Source organism: Podarcis raffonei, chromosome 1 (assembly GCF_027172205.1).
Source record: "Podarcis raffonei isolate rPodRaf1 chromosome 1, rPodRaf1.pri, whole genome shotgun sequence".
Lineage (NCBI taxonomy): Eukaryota > Metazoa > Chordata > Lepidosauria > Squamata > Lacertidae > Podarcis > Podarcis raffonei.
Window position 1 is genome coordinate 76934154 of NC_070602.1, and position 25431 is coordinate 76959584.

Here is a 25431-nt window from a genome sequence, read left to right on the forward strand (position 1 = left end):
GGATTATTTTTCTGTCAAAATGGCTACTAGTCATGATGACTATGCTCTGCCTCCACAGTTGGAAGTCACAATGCTTCTGAATATCAGCTGCTGGAAAATCACAAAGAGGGTGTTCTTGTATAAGAATCCTGCTTGTAGGTTTCCCAGAGGTACCTGTGAGAACAGGATGCTGGAATAGAAAGGTGACTGCCCTGATCCGGCAGACTTTTCTTATGTTCTTAAGAATATTTTTTCTAGGAAGCAGGAGTAGATCCATCTCCTGCAATAGCAACAGAGCTGAGGACAGAAGCTTTACTGACTCACAGCCAGGTCCAGTTGCCCTGTGTCTATACCGTAGATATGGCGGAGGTGGGTGGGTGGGAGAATGTTTTGAAAGCAAAAGCATCTGGATTCACAGACAACAGCAAAGACAGAAAGATCAATTAGCTTAAATCCCAATTTATCTCAGTGGGAGCTTTGTTTGGTAGGGAGAGTGGAGCCTCATGTTGATTCCACCACCCTCAAAATGAGAGGCCTAACCCTAACAAAACTTTTACTAGACAAACTTCTAGCACCATTCGGAACGGCGGAGTGGACAGATGCAAAGGACGACTGGGAGGGAAAAGGGAATTCCAACAGGCGCTGCTTTTGTCAGCCCTGCTGCGTGACAACTGCACCCCTCAAGTCTCTACTGCGCGTTGGCGTCTGCGCAGTCAGGCTTACAGTAGAGAAGCGACGGGGAAGCACAGGCTATAGACAGGAACCGGCTTTCAGCGAACTTCGCCCCGCTCCAACCCTGCCGCTTTCTCCTTCCCCTTGTAAACAAACTCACGCACACGTGCAAGCGCAAACCGAGGTCCCAGCGCGCACGTGCCTTCTCGGGGCAACGAGGGAGCGTGTTTTGGCGGCGCCTTGCTCTTTTTACGGGATGGGACACTCCATTTTGCCCCCACGAGGGCGGGATCAGAAGCCTCTTCGCTTCCCACCTCACGCTAAGTTCCTGTCTAGCCCATCTCAGAATCCATGCGCCTTCTATCACTTCCTTTCCCTACTAGGCCGGTGCTGGGGGGGGGGGTCATCCGAGATCCCCTTGGCACGGAGAAACAAATCGCTCGGGGCTCCGATCTTAATCATCGCTCCAACCTCCAAGCTATTTTGTGCCGGTCGAAGAGGAGTCTACCGTGGCACGAAAGTTCGCAAAACAGTGCGCACGGTCATTTTTCGCATCCTCTCGAATACACACATTAACAGATCCCGTGGCTGCGTTTCATAGGATATCACATTGCCTGCTGGCGCTACTTCATACTGGGCGACGCTCCCCTCCCGCGCAAAGAGGAGCCCAGTCGCCGGGGGCTCCTGAGCAGCAGCCTCCCACCCGCACGGCGCCAGGCCTCCCGCCTACCACGTTCCCAGCTGCAAACTCGACTCCCTGCAGCCATTCAGCCTGAAAAGAGCGTCAGGACCTATCGCGGCTCGCCTCTTCCTCCCACGCCGCCATCGGCCCCTCCCTTGGCCCCGCCCACCCGGGTTGTCCCCGCCCACTTCCCCGCCTCTCTCCTCCTCAGCTTCATGCGGGTCTGCAGTGAGGCATTGTGGGAAACTCCCAGGGTATTTTCCTCCCCCTCCTTTCCCCCTGCTCTTCATCCGTTCCTCCTCTCTGCGGAACAGCCAGCTTCCAAGGTGTGACATCAGCAAACAGAAGCCCTAAGGTGGAAGTAAAGGTATGGGTCGTTTGTTTTACCCTCGGCCTTCTGGAACATTATAGAAGACACCTCCCTCCCCCCAGTAAGGGAAATAGGTAGGCAGGCAAAGAGGGATGTGCACGGAGGAGGGAGGGTGGAGGGTGGAGGAGAATGTTTTTGCATGCAGGTGAACAGAGGTAGAGCTGCTTGTTTAAAGCTGCCTGGGCATCTCTGAGAGCGGGAGAGGTCACTGGGTTGCTATGATAAAAGCATTTCAGTTGGCAACCCTGGCTTTCCTTGGTGCATTTGTCCTGATTCTGGCAACTGATGCCACCTGAGCAAAGTAGGGACGGGGCGGGGGCAGGGGGAAAACACCTGTGAAATGCGTTTTGAGTTCTACACCGAGGGCTCCTGTGCCACGTTTTCTTCCTTGAAGGTCAGATGGTGGGTGTGAGCAGAAGCGGAATACCGACGTCCTACCTATCCTGGGGGTTATATAGCACGGCAGAACGTCATCTGCGTTTTGATTTGGTCATTGTGCAGCCAGTGCTGCCCAAGCATAACGATTGCAGTGGCTGCCCAGGAGAATTTCTGGCAAGACTTTTTCCGGAGAAGATTTAACATCCATCCCTGAGAAATAGATGAGAATTACAGCATGCTGGCACAATCTAGCAACGCAGCTATTTTTTATAATTTAAATTTAGAAAGTGGCTCTGATGCTATTGTGAAATCAGGTGTGTTTATTTAAGGCATCTTTTATGAACTAAAAATAGATAGAATTGGGAGACAAATAGGCACCCCTCTTTGTTTTAATCTTGTAACATTAATGGCACACGTTTCCAGCTTGAATAATCTTTTATGCTGTATTTTGCATTGGGTGTTTCATTCTCTTTCCTTATTTAGCCATCAGTCCTGCATGTAAGATGCCAAACCAAGCATTGGCTTGCTTGATCAAACCTTTTGAAATTTTAAGCTTAGGGTTGTATGCCCTCCCCCCACCACTTTATGCTAGAAAAGTGTGTATCTGCGCCTGTAAAATTCTATTAAAACAAAAGGGGTAGTTCAATGATGCATACTGCATCCTAGCTTTCTTCTGATATTTTACATCTATCTAAAACTAGTTGGGAAATGGGAGGAACCTAGTGGTAAAGTGGTAGTTGCTCTTAGCTCTAAAATAGGCCCTTGTGCATTGTTCCTGGGGGAAGGGGGAGGAGGAAACGCTCAACCTAGTGGGTATTGGAATTCATGCTGAGCTATGGGACATCTGTATGATGCTGGAAGCTCTAATATTTAGTGTATTCTGCCTTTGTACTGCCATGTATTCTTCACCTTGTGCCTGGAAAATACCTGTTGGTGTGGCCTTTTCCTTTAAAAAAGAGTGCCAGGTTTTTCCAAGCATTCAGAAGTTGAGGCTTTAAAGCTCTCAAACGAGGGCTGCCCCCTCCCCAATACTGAGCAGCCTGCAATTGCTAGAAGGTATTAGCGTACTTCACTAACTGAAAACTGGAGATTTCTGGAAATCTTCACCCTTCAGCTATAGCAGGTCCCAGTGAAATCAGAGTGGACATGTGTACAACTGCACTGCTGGGGCAGGATTGCTTGAGGTTGTTTATTTTGAAGGCCTGACCCTTATTCCATAACTCTGAATTATAGTTTCAGCAGAATACAGTTGATACCTTTATTATGTCTAGAATACCCCTTTTCCATAGCACTCTATGGAATACCTTCACCAGAGATCCAAAATACAAATTGGGTAACAATTCAGAGCAAGCTATGTGCCCTCAAGTTCCATTTAATTCAGCACACCCTTCCTCCTGCAGGTTTTCTATTTGTTCTTTAATGGGGATTCAGTACTTTAATGGGGATTCTGCCTAACTTGCACAGGAATTTGCTCTTATTTTTTTTTATTGAACAGCCTTTGGGGGCGTGTTTTGGTATATCATAGCTGTTCAGTATTTCCCAAGCTTGGGTTACATGATCATCTCCTTTACATAGGTGCCATAAGAAGGGGAACATTCACTCTCTCTTTGCCATTGTGGGTGATGCTGGTGGAGCAATTAAGGGAAACTAGGATGGCCAGAAATCAACCGGCATCTTTGCAGGCTTTCCTTATTATTAGACATGCAGAACATCTGATCTCTTGGGCCTGCATTTTCATGCTTTCACCAATGAGTTCTGGATGAAAGCTACTTTGAAAGCTACTTCTACTGCTATCTTCTAAAGGTGTGGCAACAATAAAACTCAAGACACTCATAGAGTCCTGGCATTCTTGGTCTCCTTTACCATCACTTGCTCCTCTGGCATTTTTCCACTGCTGTCTCTTGGCAAGCTTCAGGCCTCCATTTCCTTGTGGTCAGGCCTTTGCTCGCTGCAGCAGAACGGAGGAAGAATTTACTGGCTTCCTTTCCTTCCTCAATAACATTGCAATAAATAATCCCTCATGGAGAGTGTGTGTGGATGATGAGTCAATGATGCTTATATATTTTCCACTAGATAATGTCCTTCTCAGCATTACTGGGGAATAAGTAAGAGGGGAAGCACTGTTTTTGTTGGTTAGTGAGGTAGAGTCTGAGTAGGCCTGAGCTTTCCATGGCCACCCCAGGGAGCTTGTGCTGTTCTTTGCTAAAGGTCGTTGCCTCAAGCTGGGTCAGGATCTCTGTCTGCAATGGCTTCTTGAATTTCAAGTGCGACACGGCAGCTTTGAGCCAGCGCCTGCAACGTTTGGGGCCTTGCGAGATTTCCAACCCAGTCATTTGTCTGCCATAGCAGAGCAAACAGGGGAATTGTTGGGTGACACATCCGGGGCATAGCTTTGAATTGAGTTACAGGGAAACAGAAGTTACTAGTTATCAGGAACGCTGATAAGATAAACAGAGCCATCATTCTCAATGGAGCCATTGTTCATCATCGTTTTGTGGCACTGGAGTTTTTTGTTGTTCTTATGGTTTTATCTATCTCTGTATTCAACAAGCAGAGAGAAGGAAAAGTCCATGGGCCCGCCATGGCTTGTATACAGAAAGAAAATAAAGCAGGTGGCAGGGTGACAGTGTTATGACTCAGTTAGACTGAACTCATGTTTGATGAACCGACTTCTATGACAACTTTATACCTCTGCAAGCTTAACAGCCTGTCCAGGGCAACAACTCTGTGGCAATTAAGTATCCCTAACTCCATCCAGAGATGGAAAAGATGACATGCCTATATTGGAGGACTGAGGGTTGGTTTACATGTTTGTTTATCCTGAGCTAGGAACAGATCTGACAGGATAATGCACACACTTCAGGCCACTTATCAAACTCTGCAGGGTTGACTTCAGGCCTGAGGACACCCTCAGCCAAATGCCCCTGAGCAGACTCCATGCTCTGCTGATGGCCTCTTCAGGTGGGGAGCTACAGCAACAGCACACTTGTGAGCTTTGTGTGGATTTGAAACCATTATGATTTTGCACAGTGCCCCCACATAGCATTGCTCTAGGAAACAAAAATGAGGGTTTTCAGACTCCCAATGGGAGCCACTGTGGATTTCATTGAAAGGAGCCTGCGCAGTGGGTCTTGCCAGGGTCCCGAGGCTTTGGCAGTTGCCCAGTGATGCTATGTGCTGATGATGGGGCTTCCTCCCAGCTGCCAGTTACTCCAGTAACTAGGTGCTCCATTTTGTTCTTCACAGCTCTGCTGTCTTAATTTGTTAACTCTCAGTGAAGATTCTGGGATGTCCTACCTGCTTGGAAGGAGCAACTCCTCTCCCAATAGAGTGTGTGTTGTATCTCTATGTGTGGTGGGTGTTCACATAAGGGAGTGTGCAGTGGACACACCACTACTCTTGGAGAGTTGCCCAAATCTCTTGTGTGGTCCTTAGGCTGAAAAAGGTTAGCCACACGTGCTATAGGCTCTAGTGCAGGGTTTCCCAAACTTGGGTCTCCAGCTGTTTTTGGACTACTGTTCCCCTCATTCCTGACCACTAGTCCTGCTAGCTAGGAGCGATGGGATTTGTAGTCCAACAACAGCTGGAGACCCAAGTTTGGGAAACCCTGCTGTAGTAGGACGGCTGTAACCAAAGATTTGGAAACTCACCAAATTATGAGTTTCACCCCAACCCCATCCAGTGGGGGGAAATGCCTGTTTATACAATTGGTAAAATCAAGTGATAAGATATGAGCTTGAGGGAGGGGAGGTGCATGCTTGAATCCGACACATACAGTCCTTGGCACATAGTAAACCAGTATGCCAGGCCGAGTTCTAGGGCAGAGCCCATCTCCCTGACAACCCTTTTTATGGGTCAGGAAATATTTCACAGGTGACTATTCATAGATGGAACCACCTACTTGTAGCCTGAAGTTGAGCTTTTTCTCTTTGGGGACAGACTCAATCACTTGATGCTGCTGACTGTACACACTTGCCCTGACTAACCGACTATTTGCTCTGCTAAGGGGTAGAAGTACTGTGGCAGCCATTTTGTCATGACCATGGAACTGGGCTGTATGGGATTCTGGGGTTTTCCTTCTGCACCTTGAGAAAGTGTGGCCAATGTTCCAGTGCAGTGTTATGATCAACATGAAAAGGGAAAGTGAACTTTGAGGGGGCAGGCCTGTCTCTTTCCTGCTCTCTGATATCGCAGTTTGTTAAAGCAATTGCCAGCATTAGACTCTGTGGGCTGTGTCAGAATTCAAAAGGAAAAGACTGGTGGGCCTAGAGAGTGTGTCATAAATATATATTTAAAAAATGGGTCAGCATTGCTTCCTGGGCCTCCTGAGTGCCAGTCAGCTGACTAAGCGATGATGGTTTTGCAAAAACATTTCACGGTGTGCTGCAAAACTGCCACGTGGTCCCAAAGGCTGCTTTGTGTGTCACAAAATCCCTATACAGGAAGTATCTCCGGCCTGGTGACAGATGTGCAGCCTCCGCAGAGATCACATGTGACAACTTGCATACGCAGGCTTCCTTGATACTGATGGGAATCTCTGGGGAACAAAGAGTACACATGTGCTTTTCCACACAAGGCATTATTCTGCAGGTGGATCCAGTCAGAAGAGTCACTTGCCCATATCAGCTGGTATCTCGACAGAGCCCTGAGATATGGTAACTTGGCTAAAGTGATAATTAAGACAGGTTTTGAAAATGACTTTTCCAGGTTCAACTTCAGCTGCTGTAAAGTCCACAAAAGGGCATCGGTTCCAGGGTCAGAACATGGATACCCCTAGTTTTATAAACCAAGGTCTCGTTCACAAATCCAATTGCTTAGTCCTTCAAACGTCTCTGAGCATAGAATTGCTTGTCAAAATGGACAGTGCTTGGTAGGTGGGAAGAAAGTTGGTGGCTGTTCGTTTTTGCTTGGCTCCTGGGTGCTGTTTTCCTTTCTGACACAGGAAGTGATCTGAGGCATCACTCTGTTGAGACCCTGAAGAAGAGCAGCTGCTTAAGAAGGCACAGGTCAGAGAGTTTTGATGGGAGAAGAATTAGAATGGATGGAGGAAAGGCTCTCTGTTTTCTGGGAGAGATGCACACAACTTCAGAGGACAACAATAACAAAAAACAAACAAAACCAGAAGTCATGAGCATAGTGGATTGAAACTTCAGTGCCCAGAGCCCCGCAGGAGGTGAATAGCCTGACTGTCCCTGTTTACTTCAGAGTGATGTGTCCACAGTTCAAAGGATGAGGGGCGGGGAAGCTTCACTAGGCCACTATTGGTTTGGTGGTGGATTCCCTAACCCGGTGCTTTCTAGACGTTGTTGGACTACAATTCCCATCATGACTGCACATGCAGCATGGTGGCAAGGAGTTGGAAGTCTAATATGTGGAGTTGACCAGGCTGGTGAAGGCAGTTGTCTGTTTGTAGTTGATACATTTGTAGATGCTGTCTGGATATGAGGGGCCATCACTGACCAAGTGCTTGACCATACATTGCTTGTTGAATCTTTCTGTGCTGTCATCATTTGGGGCTGGTTTTGGAGATTGCTCTTAATTTGTTTAGTGGTGGGGCGGGGAGGAAGAGTCCTACTCCTGCTGCTGCTGTTGATGAGAATCTGGACTGCACTTAACTTTCTGTCAAAGCCAACATGACACTCACCTTGTCTTTAGCTATGTCAGATTTTTTTAAAAAAATAACATCAGGTAACAGGAACACAATCTTCACCAGAACCACAGTGCTTGGGGTGGGAGGAGTTCAACCCTTTCCTTCCCCTGCTAAGGGGACTTGGTTGCTGAAGACACAGATCTAGTGGGCTGGGAAATGTGTGTGTAAAGCAACCACTGGCACTCTTTTACACCTGGAGATAGATGCTGTGTGGTTTCTCTTTAGAGTAGCAGCTCCATGAACTGCTCAGTAGCTGACAAAGGGAAACAGGGTTCCTGTACCCTTTGAATAGGTGTGTTAGAACTGGGAGTTTTTGCAGTTGCAGCTCAGCTGGACGTGACAAAGTAATCTACTCAAATCTTCCCCTGCTCTTTCTTCTTCCACTACTATTTATGTATGCAGGAGCCCCGCCCTCCATTTCAACTAGTTAGCTAGCAATATTATTAAGACAGGAATTTTCCCTAAACATTTCAGCAAACTGCCCATTGTCTTCTCTTAGCGTGTATTGGAGCCACCCTAATTAGTGTGCACACAATTTTCTACTCTTGAGGTGGCACTTTTGTACATTGATTCCAAGGTACTTCCAGGTGCTTCTACCTGTTGCTACAGTGAGGAACAGTTGCTGGCAACCAGGAAGCACAACAGAGACACTGTATTGCAGGGTTATAGATCTATAGGAGCGGTTTTTTGGTTGGACAATACTTCTGTTATCTGGGCCAATCTTGCTAACCCATGTAAAGCTAGTACTAATCTGAGTGGGCCTCTATAAGGACATAATAGCCCTGCTTGATCAGACCAAAGGCCTTTTTAATCCAGCATTCTGTGATGCTGAGACGAAAATTTTCGTTGCGAAATGGTTGTTGCAATGGGCTGCAATATTCTAACTTGAACCCCTTCCAGAATATTGATTTTCCCCTCTGACCAGGAGTCCTGAGGTTCTTGTGCTGTGCCTGCCTCTGTTTCTAGTCTGACATCTTTCAAGAAGGGGATAATGGGCCCTGGAAAATGACTGTTGAAGGGGAAGAGAACAGGCTTTTTGTAATTATGGCTCTTTACAGAAAAACTAGTGTGACTCATCTATTTGGTGTAGGGTAGATATCTTTCAGCAGCACAGACAGGGGAAAATAAAAGGGACAGATTAAATTTCTAGGCTTCTGGAGAAAGGAAGAGATGACAAATGCAGGGAGGGGAGCAGAAATCCAACAATTGCAATGGTCAAGTTTATTAGAACCAGTAGGACCCCCAACAAAATATGGAAGTACACCCCCCCCAATCCCTTTCCTCCACAACTCCAGCCTTTAGCTAGAAGGCATTTAAGCTAGCCAATGGTTTATTTCCCTCATTGGCAATCAATATTCCGTGGTTCCTGGAAGCCATTAAGCATGCTCAATACTCATTGGTCTGGGTTGTGGGAGTTTTGAGTGAATGGAGTCCCCTTTGAAACAGCCCCAGGACTCAGCTACATTAGTAAACAACAACAACAACAACAAAAACAACAACAGCTTTGTAAATGCGTCATAAACATGCAACACCAGATGGCGCTATAGAGCACAAAACTTTTCTTAATGTTCCCCCACATTCTAGCCATTTTGGCGCCTTTTGAATTTTTTTTTAATTAATTTTTATTCAATTTCCAATATACATTCCATCCATATTTAACATCCACTTCTAACATATACATCTTTTAGACTTCCCTCAGCCTGTCTGACAATTTTCCATATTATCACGATTACTCACATTTCTTGAATTTATATTGCGCTTTAACAATCTTAATCTTATCATATCTTTTAAGCAACATTTCTATCAATCATTTTCACAGAGCCTCTTGAAAGCCAACAAGCGTTAATCGCTCCTCACATACATTTTTGATATACTCTGTAAATTTATTCCAGTCCTCGGTGAATCTCTGGTCGCGTTGGTTCCGGATTTTCCCCGTTAATTTGTCCATTTCTGCATAATCCATCAGTTTCATTCTCCATTCTTCCCTCGTCGGCATTTCTTCCTGTTTCCATTTCTGGGCCATCAAAATTCTAGCTGCTGTCACTGCATACCTAAATAACTTCACATCCTTCTTTTTAATTTCATTCCCTAATATTCCTAATAAAAATGCTTCTGGTTTCTTAACAAAAGTATATTTCAACATTTTCTTCATCTCATTATAAGTCATTTCGCAGAAGCCTTTCACTTTCTTACACTCCCACCACATGTGATAAAATGTTCCTTCTTTTTCCTGACATTTCCAACATTTATTACTGATTTTATACATCTTACCAAGTTTCACTGGTGTTACATACCATCTATACATCATTTTCATAACATTTTCTTTTATTGTAGTGCATGCAGTGAATTTCATTCCTTCTTTCCACAATTTTATCCACTCATCAAATTGTATATTATAACCAAAATCTTTGGCCCACTGAATCATAACTGATTTTACTTCTTCGTCCTTTGTATGCCACTCAAGTAATAATTTATACATTTTTGATAAAATTTTAACCTCACTATTCAAAATTTCCTGATGAAACCTAGATTTCTTTTCCTGAAAACCTCTTTCTGACATCTCTTTTTTGAACATTGCATTCAACTGAAAGTAGTGCAACCAATCATTCACATTTTCTTTAACTTCTTCGTATGGTTTCAATTTCCATTTATTACCTTCTTTAATTATCAAATTCTCATATGTAATCCATCTCCCTGTCATATTGATCTTTTTCACACTCATTATTTCCAATGGTGATAACCAATGTGGAGTTTTAAACTCTAATAAATTTTTATACCTATTCCAGACTTCAATCAACGATCCTCTAAAGATGTGGTTTTCAAAACCTTTATGCACTCTATTCTTTTCACACCATAAGTATGCGTGCCAACCGAATCTATTATCATAACCTTCTAAGTCCAACAATTCTGTGTTTTCTAACTTTATCCATTCTTTCACCCAGCAAAGACACGAAGCTTCATAATATAACTTTAAATCTGGCGCCTTTTGAAATTGAGTAATTTCAGCTCACTGTTAAAAGGAACAAGTGTGGCCTGCAACAAAATGTTGCAGTGTGTTCTGATACCCTAAGAGATGTGTGCTTGTTGGTGGCTCCAGAGCCTTGCTGGTGCTTCTCAGTGTGGAGTTTCAGGAGTGGGATGAAAGAAGGGGGGGTTCTGCCCCCCTCACCCTCTTGACTGTAAAAAGCAAACAAAAAACAACCTACTATGCAATTCTATAAATTTAAAATCAAAAGTATATTCCATTTTTATTTCAATGGAGCATTCTCCCAAGTAAGTGGATATCAGATTATTCCCTACCTCTTGAGTCACCACTGCAATAGCCAGATCCCTTTCAGGAGCTAGCGCTTTACTGAAACAACATATATATAGCGAGAGCAGAGCAATCCTAATTATGTCTACTCATAACTAAATTGTATTTAATTCGCCAGGGTTTACTCCCAGCTAAAGGAGGTTAGGATTACATCCTAACTTTCCCTTCCCCTGCTGGAAAAGCCAAGTGCTTTCTCTCTCTCTCTCTCTCTCTCTCTCTCTCACACACACACACACACACACACACACACACACACACAGTGTGGGACGAAGATTTATGTATTCATTCCAATGAATTCATTCCCCCCACTCCTCTCTGCCCTGAATTTATCAGCGTTCTGTTTGTTTGTTGTAATTTTTACAGTAACGTTGCTTGTTTCTGTTGTACTGATCTAGAAGAAACAGCCCTCTCAAAGAAGCCCTTCCCCAAAGACAATGTGGCTATGGATCTGTTCTCTACCCCCCTCCCCCTTTATAAATTATTGGCTTTGTTATTCTGCTTCCTCCTTTTCTTTGCTTGCATATACCAAACAGCTTAGTGCAAGCTAGTAATTTGGAAGGGGAGAATGCCACTGCAGCTTGCTAAACAAAGTGAAAAGAGGGGGTGGAGGAGTGTGGGGGCTGGCTTTCTCAGCCGTGTTTGCATGTTCTCTCCTCGGTACAGGATGCTGCGCTGGGAGAACTATGAATAAAAAGGCCGCTGATAAATGGCATAGGAAGGGGGAATGGCGAAAGCTGAGAGGGCTGCCATTCCGAGTTCACTTAGGAACATAGGTAGCTGCCTTATGTGGACTCTGACCACCTTGCTCTGCGTTGTCTACTCTGACCGGCAGAAGAGGCTCACCAGGGTTCTTTCTGGAGATTGCAGAGATTGAACTGGGGTCTCTCTGCATGCAAAGCAGATGCTTCTACCGCTGAGCTTTGGCTCTTTCCAAACACTTGAAAATTTGGGGAACGTGGCTAAAGTGCTTGCCCTGCATTCATCCTATGCTGCTTAATACGTTCTATCCTAAATTTTACAATGGTGATATATGTTATGTAATAAGGGGTTTCACTCCCTCGTCCAGGTGCAGAACTCCAGGAGAAAAGTACGAACCATGTAGCTGGGTGCAGATTAATCAAAATCTCCATTTTATCAACCATCCACCCCCACTCAAGCTGCCAGATCACTGACCCACCTACCCCATTGGAGGCTCTTACTTCCTAGGAACCTATTCTTGGAAAAGGAAGCTTTATCCAAGATACAACATTTTAGGATCTGTAATATCAAGCCCCCCCCAATCCTGGTATTTGGAGGCAGAATACTTGCTCTGTGATGCTTAATCTGTGGTGGTTCATTCGTTGGTGCTTCAGTGATGACCAAGCTGAGCGTTCTTTTTTCAAGTTCTGGTTGGCTGAGTCATAAGTAATTAAAAGGCCTCCTCTAGTCTATTTATGGCTTTGCTTTTAATTTCTAGCTATTTCAAACTAAGTGCTAGGAAAAGCAGCTCATAGGGGAATAGATAGCAGTCCCCCTCCCACTCTTTGTCTGCTCAAAATTGCAGCCTCCCAAAGGTGCTTTGGTGCACCAGGGGACACTGGGGAGCTGCAGAGACAATTTAAGACATGCTGCACTCTTAGAACCTGATGTTTTTCTATGGACTGTGGGTTATGGAGCTTTGATATGTGCCAGTTGTGTCAGGTCTGTTGCTAGAGTGGTGTGGTGGGTGCAGATCTCTGGAGGTGGGATGGGGAGCAGGGATTGTTAAAGAGCAGGGATTGCTTTTTGAGTGTGCTTGTGTGAATGGGCCATGTCCTGCTTGATGGGGACCCAGCACAGCCTGCCTTTTCACCTCCCTTTGGGGAAATAATTGAAGAGTGTGTGTTCGTGTGTGTGTGTGTGTGTGTGTGTGTGTGTGTGAGAGAGAGAGAGAGAGAGAGAGAGAGAGAGAGAGAAACAGAGTCAAAATGCAGAGTTCTAAATCTCCCTTGCTCAAAAAAGGTAATCTAGTTTAAATATTGCATAGAAATGTACTGTCACAACCCTGTTTTGAATGATAAAAATACATAAACTCTTTCTACTTGTTTCCATCTTGGAAGAGGATGATGGGAGAGGATTGCCAGGAGATTTCCATTTTCTTTTTTTGCTGGATATATTATAGGTCTATATTTAACTTTGTTGGTGGAAAAACTGTATGCAGCTGTTCCTGAAACCTCCAGCAGTTTTGCTGTGGTGGCAATGATGGCCTGCCTGTCTCTCCTAGTGCTTTCACCCAACATGTAGTAGACAGCACCATTAGAAGAGACCCTGACTTAGGCCAATGACCCATCAAGACCAGCACCCTCCTCTCACAGTGGCCAATCAAATGTCTGTGAGAAGCCAGCAAACTGGTTCTGAGTGCAATAGTATTCAGCCCACCTGCAGTTCTCATGAACTGGTAGTCAGAGGCATAGTGCCTCTGACAATGGAGGGTGCCCCCTGACCTGTCCCCTCTAAGCTAGCTTTCTGCCCCGGGTGTGTTGGAAGATGCTGCCCTGTCTTGAACTATGATTGAGCTATTAGCATCATTATATAAAATGGACAAGGGAGGGAATGCACCTGCCTTGGGCAGCAAAATGTATTGAGCTGGCCGTGCTAGTTGAAAACCTTTCCTAAACGTTATTTGACCTGGGATGGAGACTGGGGAAAAGCTTACCTTGCAACATTCTTGAAAGGGCCATGAGCCATCATTCCAATGACCTTTGGATGCTGCATTGCGCTTTTTCAAGGGCAACGGAAATAATCCAATATTTTCCCATCACACATTGTTTGTGGGGGGGACACACACACACCAAGATTTCATTGTGGATTTGTGAAAACTTATTATCAAGGACCTCTAAAATGGAGGTTGCAAATTTAAGAACACCTATCAATCAATGCATAGGTAGCCATTGATCCATCTAGCTTCATATCAGCTACCACATTACGTAGCAGTGGGTCTCCTGGGTTTCTGACAGGGGCCTTTCAGCCTTACCTGAAGATGCCACGAATTGAACCTGGGACCTTCTGCATGCAAAGCACTACTTTCCTTCCTCCTACTTTCCTTCCTCCTAATAGGAAGTAAATCCCACTGAGCTCAGTGAAATTTGCATCCCTTGTGTCAACGTGCTTAGGATTGTGCTGCATGTCTCCTACAACCTTCCAATAATTCCCAGGGTGTTTGTTCCTTGCCTCTGGGATTTTGATTCTTCCAATATTTACTGCTGGTCTAACACAGCGTGATGTTGGGAGCCTCTGAGTCTTGGTCTCTGGAGTGTGGTGCAGGAGACTAAAGGAGTGGCGGTGTCCCCTTCTGGGTCTAGGCTTGAAACTGATGAGCAAAAATGCTCAAAAAAAGTACCATGCCATTGGAGCTACTGACATATTAAACCACTGCCATCAGGTGCCCATGTTTTGTCCCACCTTGTCTGTTTATTTCTCTTTCTCAGCGGAGTCTGTTGGAGTAAATGAGGCACTGCCTTTGCCATCTCCAGTCTGCACTCAGCTAGTCCTCACCTACTTACAACCCACCCAGAGGGTGCTGCTGGCTCTCAGCTCCCTCCTCCTTATACTCAGTGCTGCCCTGTAGAAGTCAGCGGGGAGGAGGGTGGGGACAATACTAGAATTTGTGTGCTTCTTCTGTCATTGGCTGTGGCTCCCTGTCTTCCGCCCTACCAGCCCCAGTGGCCAGCAGCTGCCACGGCCCCTTCTTACCTCTTTCGCTGCAGGCTCTTCGGAACAGGAGACTGTTTGCCAGCCGTACTTGGCAGCACAGTTCAAAGTAAGTAGCCGCCATAAATGAGCACCGCCTTTTCTTAGAAAGTAAAATACAGAGGCCTCCCCCAAACATTTTTGTTTAGATCAGCCTACCTAGATATTTAGAAAGTTGGTGCGAGTTTTTAATCTGTTTTTTCGTCTATTGTTATTTTAGCTTGATTTTTTTAAAAAAATTACCGGTAATGTTTTTCTTTCATTCCTATTTTTTGTAAACTGCTTTGAGGGGGTTTTTAAACAATCAGGCAGTGTTTAAATTTTATGAAATGAAATGAAATAAAAAAATAGACACCCTATTTTTTAGGGTAGGGCTGGGCTGATTAGCACTATATTACCATGCAAATATATAGCAAAATGTTAAGAAGTGAGTCCTGAAATATATGTCTGGGCAAAATGTGTGTCTCCAGGTCTGAAAAGATGGGATACTGCTCTTCATGTCTTTTGTGACCTGACCTTTGTATTTCTAATTTATCTTGCAGGTTCTGTAACATGATCCAGCGGCATATGGTTTGAGCAGGGCGCCCCCCGGGAACACGGAATTATAGCTGCACAGGCCAAGCGGTTTTGAGGCGGATCCTTTTTTATTGGGATTTTGGCTCGAGGGCCAAGTGAAGGGAGCCGGGGTCCGTCCAACCTGTTTTGTGCCTCCCCACCACGCCTTTTGGTTTGGTCTGAGAGCAGGAGTGCGTGGCCTCCACTGTGCAGCTGAGCAAGATGGAGTCCAAAGGGAGCACCCGAGGTGGAAATAAGCCCGATGCCAAGACCGCCAGCTCAGGGAAGCCAGAGAAGCCCAACCCTGGCCCTGCCACAGCTGCCGATAAGAAAGAAGCCCCTTCAAAGGAGCAGCCAGCTCCTCCTGCCACCACCCCAGCAAAAAAGGCAGCAACGGCGGCAGCCAGTGAGGCAACCATGCTGAACAACCACGGCAACATGAAGCCTAGCTCTGCTGGGGGAGCGGCGGAGGGCGCAGAGGCCGCAGGTCATCCCGCTGACTCTGAGCACAAAGGGAACAATGCGGAGGAGTCTCCGGGCAGCAGCATTTTTGAGAACATGAAGCCTCTGATCATCGTCGGAGGGGCGGCGGTGGCTGCTATTGCTCTGATTGTGGGAGTGGCTCTCCTTGCCCGGAAAAAATAAATTGGCACCCAAGAAGCACAGGGGAGAGGAATAACCCTGCGCTGAATGTACAGTTCCTTTTGAAACAAAATGCATGTGGTAAACTCTATACATACCTATAAATATGCCGTATATATAGAGAAAGAGCTAAGTAGGTACAAACGGCAATGCTGGCTGCTGCCTTGCTCCCAGCAGATGCGCCAGCATTGGCCTAGCGCGGGCACTTGGTGGGCTTCTGCTCTTTTGTGTAATATAACTCAGCTAGCAGCAATGTGTATAGATGGCTTTTCTTCTCTGGTCCGTATGAGCTCTTGCGGTGTTTTCCTTTCCTTCCCCACCTTTTGTCCCGAGGTTGGCTCCAGGGTCACTTAGAGTTCTCAGCTTGGTTACGCTGGATTGCAGTAGAGCAGGTGGAAAGGGAGAGTTTCCCATCGGCAAGGTCACCTGTTGCCATCTCTGTTCCAGCACACACTGTAAAGTGGTATGAGAATGCTCACAAGCTAGAGCTTCTTTCCTGATCCAAGGAAGATAGGGTGTCCCTAGTACTCGTTTTGTCATAGCATTAATGTGCTCACTCTGTCCCCCCTTACCTAAGTTTCAAAGTAGCAGCTGGAGCACGGGGGGCTTTCAAAGGTCAAGAAGCAAGCATGGCCTGCTGAGAGCCATAGGGTAGCCTTGCCATCCCACCGTGCAATATATGGGCATGGTGACATATAGCAGCCTGGCTGCGGATTTCAGTGGGCATTGCAACTTAGTAGAGCATTTTCTGTTGAACCTGGTCCTGTGCTGGTAAACTTCTTATGCAGGACTTGATGTCATTGATACTTAAACAACATGATTCAAAATATGTGGAAGTCAAGGAGGCCTTCTGTGCATATGGATTTGGGATGAATGCTAGTGCTTCGCTGTGGAAGGTTGACCTGTCATTGTATGCCATGTATGAAAGGGGAAAGTAAGGAGCAATTATGGGCTGGTTGGTTGGTTTGTTATTTCTTTTGCTTTCCTCTTTTTTTTAGCTTGTGACCAATCAACAACTGGATTATGGTTTAGGAAGTATTTATGTATGGAGCATCCTGCCCAGGTGCACAGATTTGAAATGGATGGATTGTCTTTTGCTGTCTGACACTTTATAACTCTAATGCTGGAGGAGCCAGACAAATGGGCTAATCCCATTTATTTCACTGGACATTTTAGTGCAGAGAAAAAATGGCAACCGATTCATTGAGGCAACTGCCCCCCCCAATAAATTAGAACCAATGGGCATTTAAGAGGGGAGGAAATTCCCTGTGTCCTGAGTTAGCCTTGCTACATTGGTGGCCTTCCTGAAGAATTAAAATCAGACTTTGAGAGGAGAAAGGATCAGTGGAATGTATGTTGATGCATCCTTGTTAATATATCTACCAGAGATAATCCACTAACCATAAGAACATTGGGACATAAATTGTAATGTAGGGATGACCGTTTGAAACAAGAAGCTTACATGTATATTTTTGCTTAGATTGAATCTGATGCGAAAGTGGTGATTGACATCAGATTAGTGTTGTTGTTTTTTTTAAAAAAGGAACGGCTAATTACCGTATTTTTCGCTCTATAACACGCACCCGACCATAACACGCACATAGTTTTTAGAGGAGGAAAATCCGTAGGCATGCCACCCGTAGGCATTCCCTCCATAACACGCACAGACATTTCCCCTTACTTTTTAGGAGGAAAAAAGTGAGTGTTATGGTGCAAAAAATAGGGTAGATTGAACTAGGAGTTGTAAAGCTTTTTTCTGTTGTTAGGTTGGGATAGATATGAGCAGCCAAGTTTTCGTTGCAGTACAGACTTGCTCATAAATTAATGTGGGTACTAGATTTCTTTTGCATTTTGGTCTCTGGACCCACAACTTGATCATGAAATAGGATGAGATGGTGACAGTGGCAGGACTACAGTTCATCGTCTTGAAGACCAACTTTCTCTCCCTTTCTTTCGTATTTATGGTTGTGATGTGATAGGTTAGGTCTATAGGGGAATCATTCACCAACAGACATTGCTTAGTACTGTGGTGTCCCACTGTCTAGAATAATTCTCCAGAACCCACCTCCAGTCTGAAAGCACCTGTATTTTTGTGTGTATGTATGTGTACAAGCTTTCCTATACAAGCTTCCCTACCCTTACCTTATTTGAGAATATCTGTGTATATAGTACAGTTTACTGAAGTCTTTGTAAAGCTACAAAACCTGTATTCTTTGTACAAAAAGCAAAAGGCAACCATTATTTGCGCACCTGCATTCACACAAAGTGTCCATGTTTTGTGCCACTTGCATTCCACCATGCAGCATCCGAAACCATGGTTTCCTTCCAATAAATGAATGTATGGTTAGCCAACTGGTGAATGTACGAGAATCCCTCTTGTGCTGGGAGCTGAAAACTACTGCTTCTAAGCTGACCCTTTTAAAATGATAAATCTAGTCAGTATAATCTTCTGATGCAGTCAGCAAAAAATAGCGGTGTACCAGCACTGCACATTCTTTATATGTGTGTGTGGCACATTCCTCCCTAAAGTTTCCATGTAAACCAGGAGGTGTTATCATTGTGACTCCTGCCCATCATTGACCCTTTTGGAAAAAAGAAGGGCACTCGCCTTGCATACACCTTGCCTGGCTCCTGCTCCTGCTTCTCAGCTGCTCCTGCGTTGGCATATTGAGGCAGGGCATAGGCATAGCTGTCAACGTTTCCCTTTTTAAAAGGGAAATTCCCTTATTCTGAATAGGACTCCTCGCAAGAAAAGTGGAAAGTTGACAGCTATGGGCATAGGCTGATGGGTTCCCTGAGTTTCTTAAGTAGCCCTCGGCCATGCATCTCCAGTCAGTTGTACTGCAACAAGGCACCTTGTTGTGTCTGTGACTGTAAGATCGTTCATTTGGCCAGGTGGTGGAGAGGGGAGGGAAAGAGGAATATGTGTGTGTGTGTGTTCTCTGAACTTACTAAATCTGTGCTTTATGGAAGTGTGAATATAACACTGCTATATTGGTAAGCCTTACAAGTTTCTAAATGCATGTCCCTGACTATGTGCTTAAAGAAGCTGAGCAAATCAGAATGTGCTGCAGATTGTGTCTATTCTTTCATAAGCTTTTTCAACTTTACTAAGTTGGTGTCTTTGCCCAAAATAGGTAGTCACACTCACTCACTCACTCACTCACTCACTCACACTCACTCACTCTTACACTCACTAATATATATATTGCCTGTTGCTTAAGAGCTGAACTATTAATCTATACCAACTCATTTTTCTTACCTTTGCTCTTAAGGTTTTATATTCTCCCCTTCCTCCAAGCTGTCATGGTACTGCCTCCTTTTATCCCCACAACAACCCTTCAAGATTGGCTAGGTTGAGAGATAGTGGCTAGGCCAAAGTCACCCAGTTTAGAACAGGACTTGGGAACCTTTGTTCCTCCAGATATTGCTGGACTACAATTCGCATCATCCATGACCACTTGCCATGCTGGCTGCCAGTGGTGGAAATTGGAGTCCGACAACACCTGGAAGACTACAAATTGCTTAGCCCTAGCTGAGAACTTGGGTCTTCCAACTATGAACCTCTATGACACACTGGTTCTCTTAAAGTGCAATCCTATACATGCCTATTTAGAAGTAGGCCCTCTTGAGTCCTTTGTACTGGACTTGCTGCCAGGGAAGTAAGTACTGTATAGGGTTGCAGCTTTATATGGTTTGTGGCAGCAGGTCTGCCAGTACAAAGGTTTGATCCACTCAGAGGCTGATTTGTGCTTTTAGATAAATGCAGTGCAAGCCCTGCTCTCTGAGGAGGGCTGGAGAGAGAGAGAGAGAGAAGGATAGGGAGCTGGTGGCAGAAACTGCCTCAAGCAAAGCAGCACACATAGAAGGGGTAGTAGAGGAAGTGAGCGATGGTTGGATTGTGTGCATCATATTTCTGTCATAATTGCAGGAACCTATTTATCTGAAATTGTTTTTGTATATGCCAGAGATTTGTAATCCTTTCCTCGCATTGAATAGCATTTTAATCTGGTGGAATTCGTAGGGGATTATCCTGGGCATAGTATTTAATTAATATTGAGCAGGGCATGCTAATTCGCGTATAACCTGCTTTTGGTAGCTGTAGGTATATATAACTATTTGACACATTATCAGAAGATGCCAAAAGCTGAAGTATGAGCATGTCACACTTCCTGTGTGGATATCATTGTTTGCTGTCGGGGCATGTCACCTGTTCCCATGGTTTGAGCCCAGGCATCTACCAATGGGGGCAATGTGAAAGTTTTATGCATTAACTTGGAAGTGCAATTCACTCACAATTCACTGTTTTTGGTGTATGATGGATACAAAAAGTGTATCCATCAAAAAGTGTTGCTGGACTCCACTGAAGTTCAAAGTGACTGTGAATCTTGAGTCCCTTGTAGTAATGGGGGTCTTGGTTTGTATACCAGGGTTCATCCTGTTCCCCATGTTTACTGGGAATGGGTATTTACTAATAGATCAGTGCAAAATACTGTGGACTGAAGAATATGGATCCAACCGCATGTCAGAATTAAGGTGTCTAGGCAAACCTATGTGGCGGAAGCTAGTTCAGTTCTTTAATGTGCTCTCCTAATGTAATAAAATACTCTGTACATACTTAGCCAATCAATACTGTGAGCATGAAACCAGAAAAAATGAAATATTCATGTTTTGGGGAAAGGAGTAACAGTCTTACTTCTGATTTAATAATCTTGGAAAACTACCACCCTCTGATTTCATATTCAGAAACAGAAATGCACATTTGAATCTTTGCTTCACCCCTAAGCGTGCATTAGAAGGGTGGTGAAAATCCACCTTGAATACAGCAAGGATAATTGATAAGGGTAATTGGGGACCTGCTATTCGGAACATAGAGTGCACATAACATGCACATAAAATCAGTATTTCAAGCTGGCACAGACATAACATCACTGTTATGTATGCTAAGGATGAAATGCTCTAATTGTAGTTGTTAATTGTGTATGGCTCACCCAGCCCACCCAGGATTTGGAAGTAGAAGAGTGACAGTGGGGAGTGGGGCATGGATTTGGAAGCAGGAAACTGGCAGGAACGGGATAAGATTCCTCTCACCTTGGAGACTGTGACCTGCGTGGCTGTATTTAGGAGCAAATGAAATGAAAAGGGAAACACTAAGGTAAAAGCTACATCTGATGTCATGTTTAGTCCAAAAAACAACAGCTTTTACAGATTTGATATGTGTTTAAAGCAGGCAGGTGGGTTGACAAGAGTTACTTCTACCACTTATCCAACGTCTTGGCTCCATCCATCTTTCACTCTCTGCCCTGCCCCACACCCATCTGTTCCATAAGACCTCTGCCAAGACCTTGGTGGAATTTGATTGGGAAGGGATTCTGCTTACACGCTTTGCTTCTTCCTGAACCCTTGTCTAAGGCACACAAATGGCCCCCGCTTCAGCTTCTCCACACAATGGAACTTCCCACACTCTGCTAGACAGTTGTCATGTTTAAATTGTCTCCTTAGGTCATTTAAAATGTGAGCTTCTGCTTCTAATGTGAATGTAAAACCTGCATTGGCTGCAATATACATTTTTTATTTTTCTTCTGAATTCTCTCTCATATTTATAGCATTCATATGTGCCCCAAGAAGTATGAGAGAGACCCAAATGGTCTTGAGTAAAATAAAATCCTGCTATAGGGACTAGTATAGTCCCCAAAACTGAAGGCCATGCCTTGATATGAAGTCAGACATTGACACTAGATATTAAAGTTCAGTCATGGATAGTCATGCAGGGTTTATTGGTAACAGTTGTAGCAATGCCTAGTTGTGAGAAATACATTTAATTCCCACCCCACCCCCCATGTAATTCTGTCTTATCATTTGCCAGTTTTTGTACCACTGTAGCTTCAACTAGCCTCCTGAACTATCAAAAGAGCAAGGGGAATACTATTGCCTCAGTAACCCTTTTGTAATTTGTCTGTGTTTTCATCAATGTACTTGTGGTGACCTTCTTTGCCCTCTTTTAATTCTTATGCCTTTTCCTAAACCAAAAGTTAGGGAAAGGCATAGAGTAATACTTGCAAATGGGAAATGCTAATTTATTCAATCTGAACGTTCGCTATCTGCTTAAGGGGATCACTTGACTAAAACAAATATATATCAGATGAACATAGCAAAGGTCATTACAAAAAACAAGTATTTCTAAAGGGTCTCCCCATTATCTCTAATGGGCCCCAAATATAATTTCTTTTTTGAATTGAATTTGTCAAGCAACATCTTGATTTCTGCCCCTCCCCTGCAAATGAACAGATTCACTTACCACTTAACACATCAATTGGCCTGTGTGTATAACATGCAGATTTGGGTTTCTTTTTGAGTCCATTGTTGGTGACTCCGTTTCCGCAAAGGAAATGAAAGCCTACTGACACACACCAAGCTAGAAAACTAATTTGTACCTTTTTGAATTTATAATCTTGCCTATGCTTCTATGGACACTTTGTATGGGCTGCAGCTCAACTCCTTAAAATCAGCAAAGAATTTTTCCTTTCCCATATAGTATTCTCTTTTATTTGACTTTTAAAATGCGTATAAATGCAATAATGCAGGTAGACTAGAAATACTAGATTGAAAATTAAAGTAGTTTAGCTTGTCCCATTGTGACCTACAGTGTTGTATGTCACCCAACGCTGTATCCTAGCATTCTCGAGGCTTCCTACGTAGCTGAATCTAGTATTAGCTTTGAAAATCCATTGTGTGAATGGCGGGTGGGTTGATTGGGAAAGTGTACGCTTTTACACAACGTATGTTACTTGCATCAGAAGCTATATGGCCACTCCATATACTATGGAACTGTAAATGATTCCCAATATACCTGTAACTCTTATCAAGATTGTGTGAAATAAACTATATATATATGTATATTGTACACTTCTTATAGTGACCATCATTTTGTGTGTTATGCTTGAGTTTTGAGTCCTACTGTGTTTTAATTCTGGCTACATAATTTTAGATGACATGGAGTTCTGCACACAGAACTGGAATGATTTCCCATCCTACCAAGGAGGGACCCTGCTACTTAGTGAACTGAAGTGACAAGGGAACATAGAAACTAGTACTTTCTATCGACACATCTGTCTAAAATATGGAGAAAAAGGAGCCTTAACATGAGGAATTTGGTGAATAATACAAAATTTATTGCAGCCTGTTCAGACTAGAACTGTGGGAATGTATTTGTCTAGTTTCTGGAAATCAGAGCAATAAGAAGGGTGGGTTGCGAACTACCTAGAGCAATATTCTGAACATCTCTGCTGGTAATACATTTCCAGAGTTTATTTAGAGCACAACTATGCTATTCTAACTCCAAGGCTGCAGGGATTTACATGAAAGCTTTATAATGAGTCTCTGCTGTATGTGCTTTCTCTATTTCCTCATGTTGCCTGCAAGAGGGATTCAAAATGTTTGCTTCAGGATCACACTTGTTTTCCATTATACCTGACATTGGCTAGGGCTTATGGGAGCTGTGAATTCATAAACATCTGAAGGGCGCCAGGTTGTCTACCCTCGGCATACATGATTCTTTTTCTTTCAATGTGTATTACTTTGCTCTAACACTGAGGTCCCCAACTGGGCGGACATGGGTCCTTTCCCCTCCAAGGCCTCTTGCCCCTTCCAATAAAATTGTTGCTCTTCATTTGGTTGGAGGGGTTGCCAGGTTTCTTTTGGGGGGAAGGATATGGTCTGCTTTTTTCAATCTGTGTTTGTTTTTTGTTTTTTTGCTTTGTTTCAGGTTGTATGTAGCTGTTTTCTCTACTTGCAGGAGGGTTCTGAGCACTAACAATATTTATTCTGTGCCTAGGAGCAAACTCAAAGGGACCTTGGGCCCACAAATAAAATATTTGAGGGGGCTGCCCTCCCCCAAGTTGATAGGCATTGTCATTCAAATGGTGTGTGTGCTCTGCATCTTGTGATCAATTATTTGGGGCAGGGCTTACCTCCCCCCCCCCCATTTTATTCAAGGTGGCATCCCTGCTTCTGTGAAATGAGCCAAACTCTCTGCCTAATGTTCAGATGGTTTCAGCTTCTTCAAAGAATTCATCCCCCTACAATCGGTGGAGTGTCGGGAGATTATTGACATACATAATATACTTTGTGAGCTAAAATGAATATTCTCTGCAAATGAAAACACACAAACTGGTGTTATGTCATTACCTCACATGAAGTTAGTCATTCTCTAGTTTCTCCCCTTTGTACTTTTTAGGATGAACAGGCAAAATCCTTCCTCAAAGAATGATTAGTTTCTGGTTCTCTAAAGAAAAAGTGACAGCATTTATAGAGACTATTTTTTTCCTTGCTAGTCCTATTTTCTCTTACTAGGCAACCCATGCAGGCTAAGCTATAACTTGTTCACTGCAGTAATCTGATGGCTAACTTCATATTGTGTAGAATAGTAATTAATCAATATATAAACAAATAAATATAAAAGCCATGCTAATCTTTTGTGATAAAGAGAAATATGTCTGATAGCACCTTGAGACTAATTATTAACAAGCTTTTTATTACAAAATGTGTATTCAATTGATTATTTGTTTATTGCATTTATGAACCCCCCTTCCTTCAAAAGGAGCTCAGGGTAATGTATGCTAAGAGATAAAACAAGATTTATCAGCAAATGATAACAAAATCGTTAAAACACAGATTGGTTTCAGCTGTGAGTTATTAAAACCAACAAAATATAATTCTGTAAAGGGAGGGTAAACAAAAATGTCTTCAACTGGTTTCTGAATATAAAAAAAGCGGAAGCCAAATGTAAGTCCAGGGAGAGGGCATTCCAAAGGCAAAGTAGCACCACAAAGGAGACTGTTACACATTCCTGGGCAACAAAGCCTTGTAAAGATCACAAGCAGAACCTTGTCTTTGCCTCCCAGTCTCAGGAACTGAATCAACTGGTATTGGAGGAGGCGCTCCTGCAGATACTTGGCTCCTGTCTGCAACTGGTACTTCACTGCACTAATCTTTGATGCATTTGGCACCCCAAACAAATCAATAAAAGGAATCAATAGAACATGTTTCCTGCTCCAGAGAAGTTGTCCCATGCGAGTCAGAAAAAGCCTTGGTATGAAATTAACCTCATACATGAATTCTGCTTTTAAATGATTGGTTAAGCAGACAGTAATAGTCAATGTGCTGCTTCTCAATTCTGTTGCTGATTTCTCCGAGCATAAAAAGGTAAATAAAGGTTCTGCTGGATCAAGTCCATATAGCTGAACTTTCTGTTTCCAGGTTAGCCTCCTTGGGGGAGCCAATGCAGAAAAGGCCTCTGCAGCTGGTCCTTGTGGGTGTTTAGAGGCTGCTTAACCCTTCCCCTTCCAGCCCAGCTCAGACTCGAGAGCCGCCTGCTTTGTTTCAGGCGCTGGAGGGATCCACCCCTGCTGCTGCTGCTGCTGCTGCCGCCGCCTTCAAGGCATCGCATCCGCTTCCCCGCTCTGGCCCTACCCCGCAGTGAC

General features: G+C 44.1%; 1 protein-coding gene across 4 annotated transcripts; it reads left to right on the plus strand.

Annotated features, from left to right (window-relative positions):
- The first annotated feature begins 1542 nt into the window (after positions 1-1542).
- CEND1 (cell cycle exit and neuronal differentiation 1) lies at positions 1543-17482 on the plus strand. Of its 4 annotated transcripts, XM_053394885.1 has the most exons (3): positions 1543-1700; positions 7024-7254; positions 15295-17482. In XM_053394885.1, exon 3 carries the CDS (start codon positions 15530-15532, stop codon positions 15950-15952), a length of 423 nt encoding a protein of 140 aa, XP_053250860.1. In that variant the 5' UTR covers positions 1543-1700; positions 7024-7254; positions 15295-15529; the 3' UTR covers positions 15953-17482. The 4 variants fall into 4 exon arrangements, with proteins under 4 accessions (XP_053250860.1, XP_053250850.1, XP_053250841.1 ...); XM_053394875.1 differs by lacking the exon at positions 7024-7254 and having other exon boundaries at positions 1543-1777; XM_053394866.1 differs by lacking the exon at positions 7024-7254.
- Positions 17483-25431: the final 7949 nt, after the last annotated feature.

Coding starts and splice junctions, on each gene's coding strand:
- CEND1 (XM_053394875.1), top strand. CDS start 15,530: ATGGAGTCCAAAGGGAGCACCCGAGGTGGAAATAAGCCCGATGCCAAG.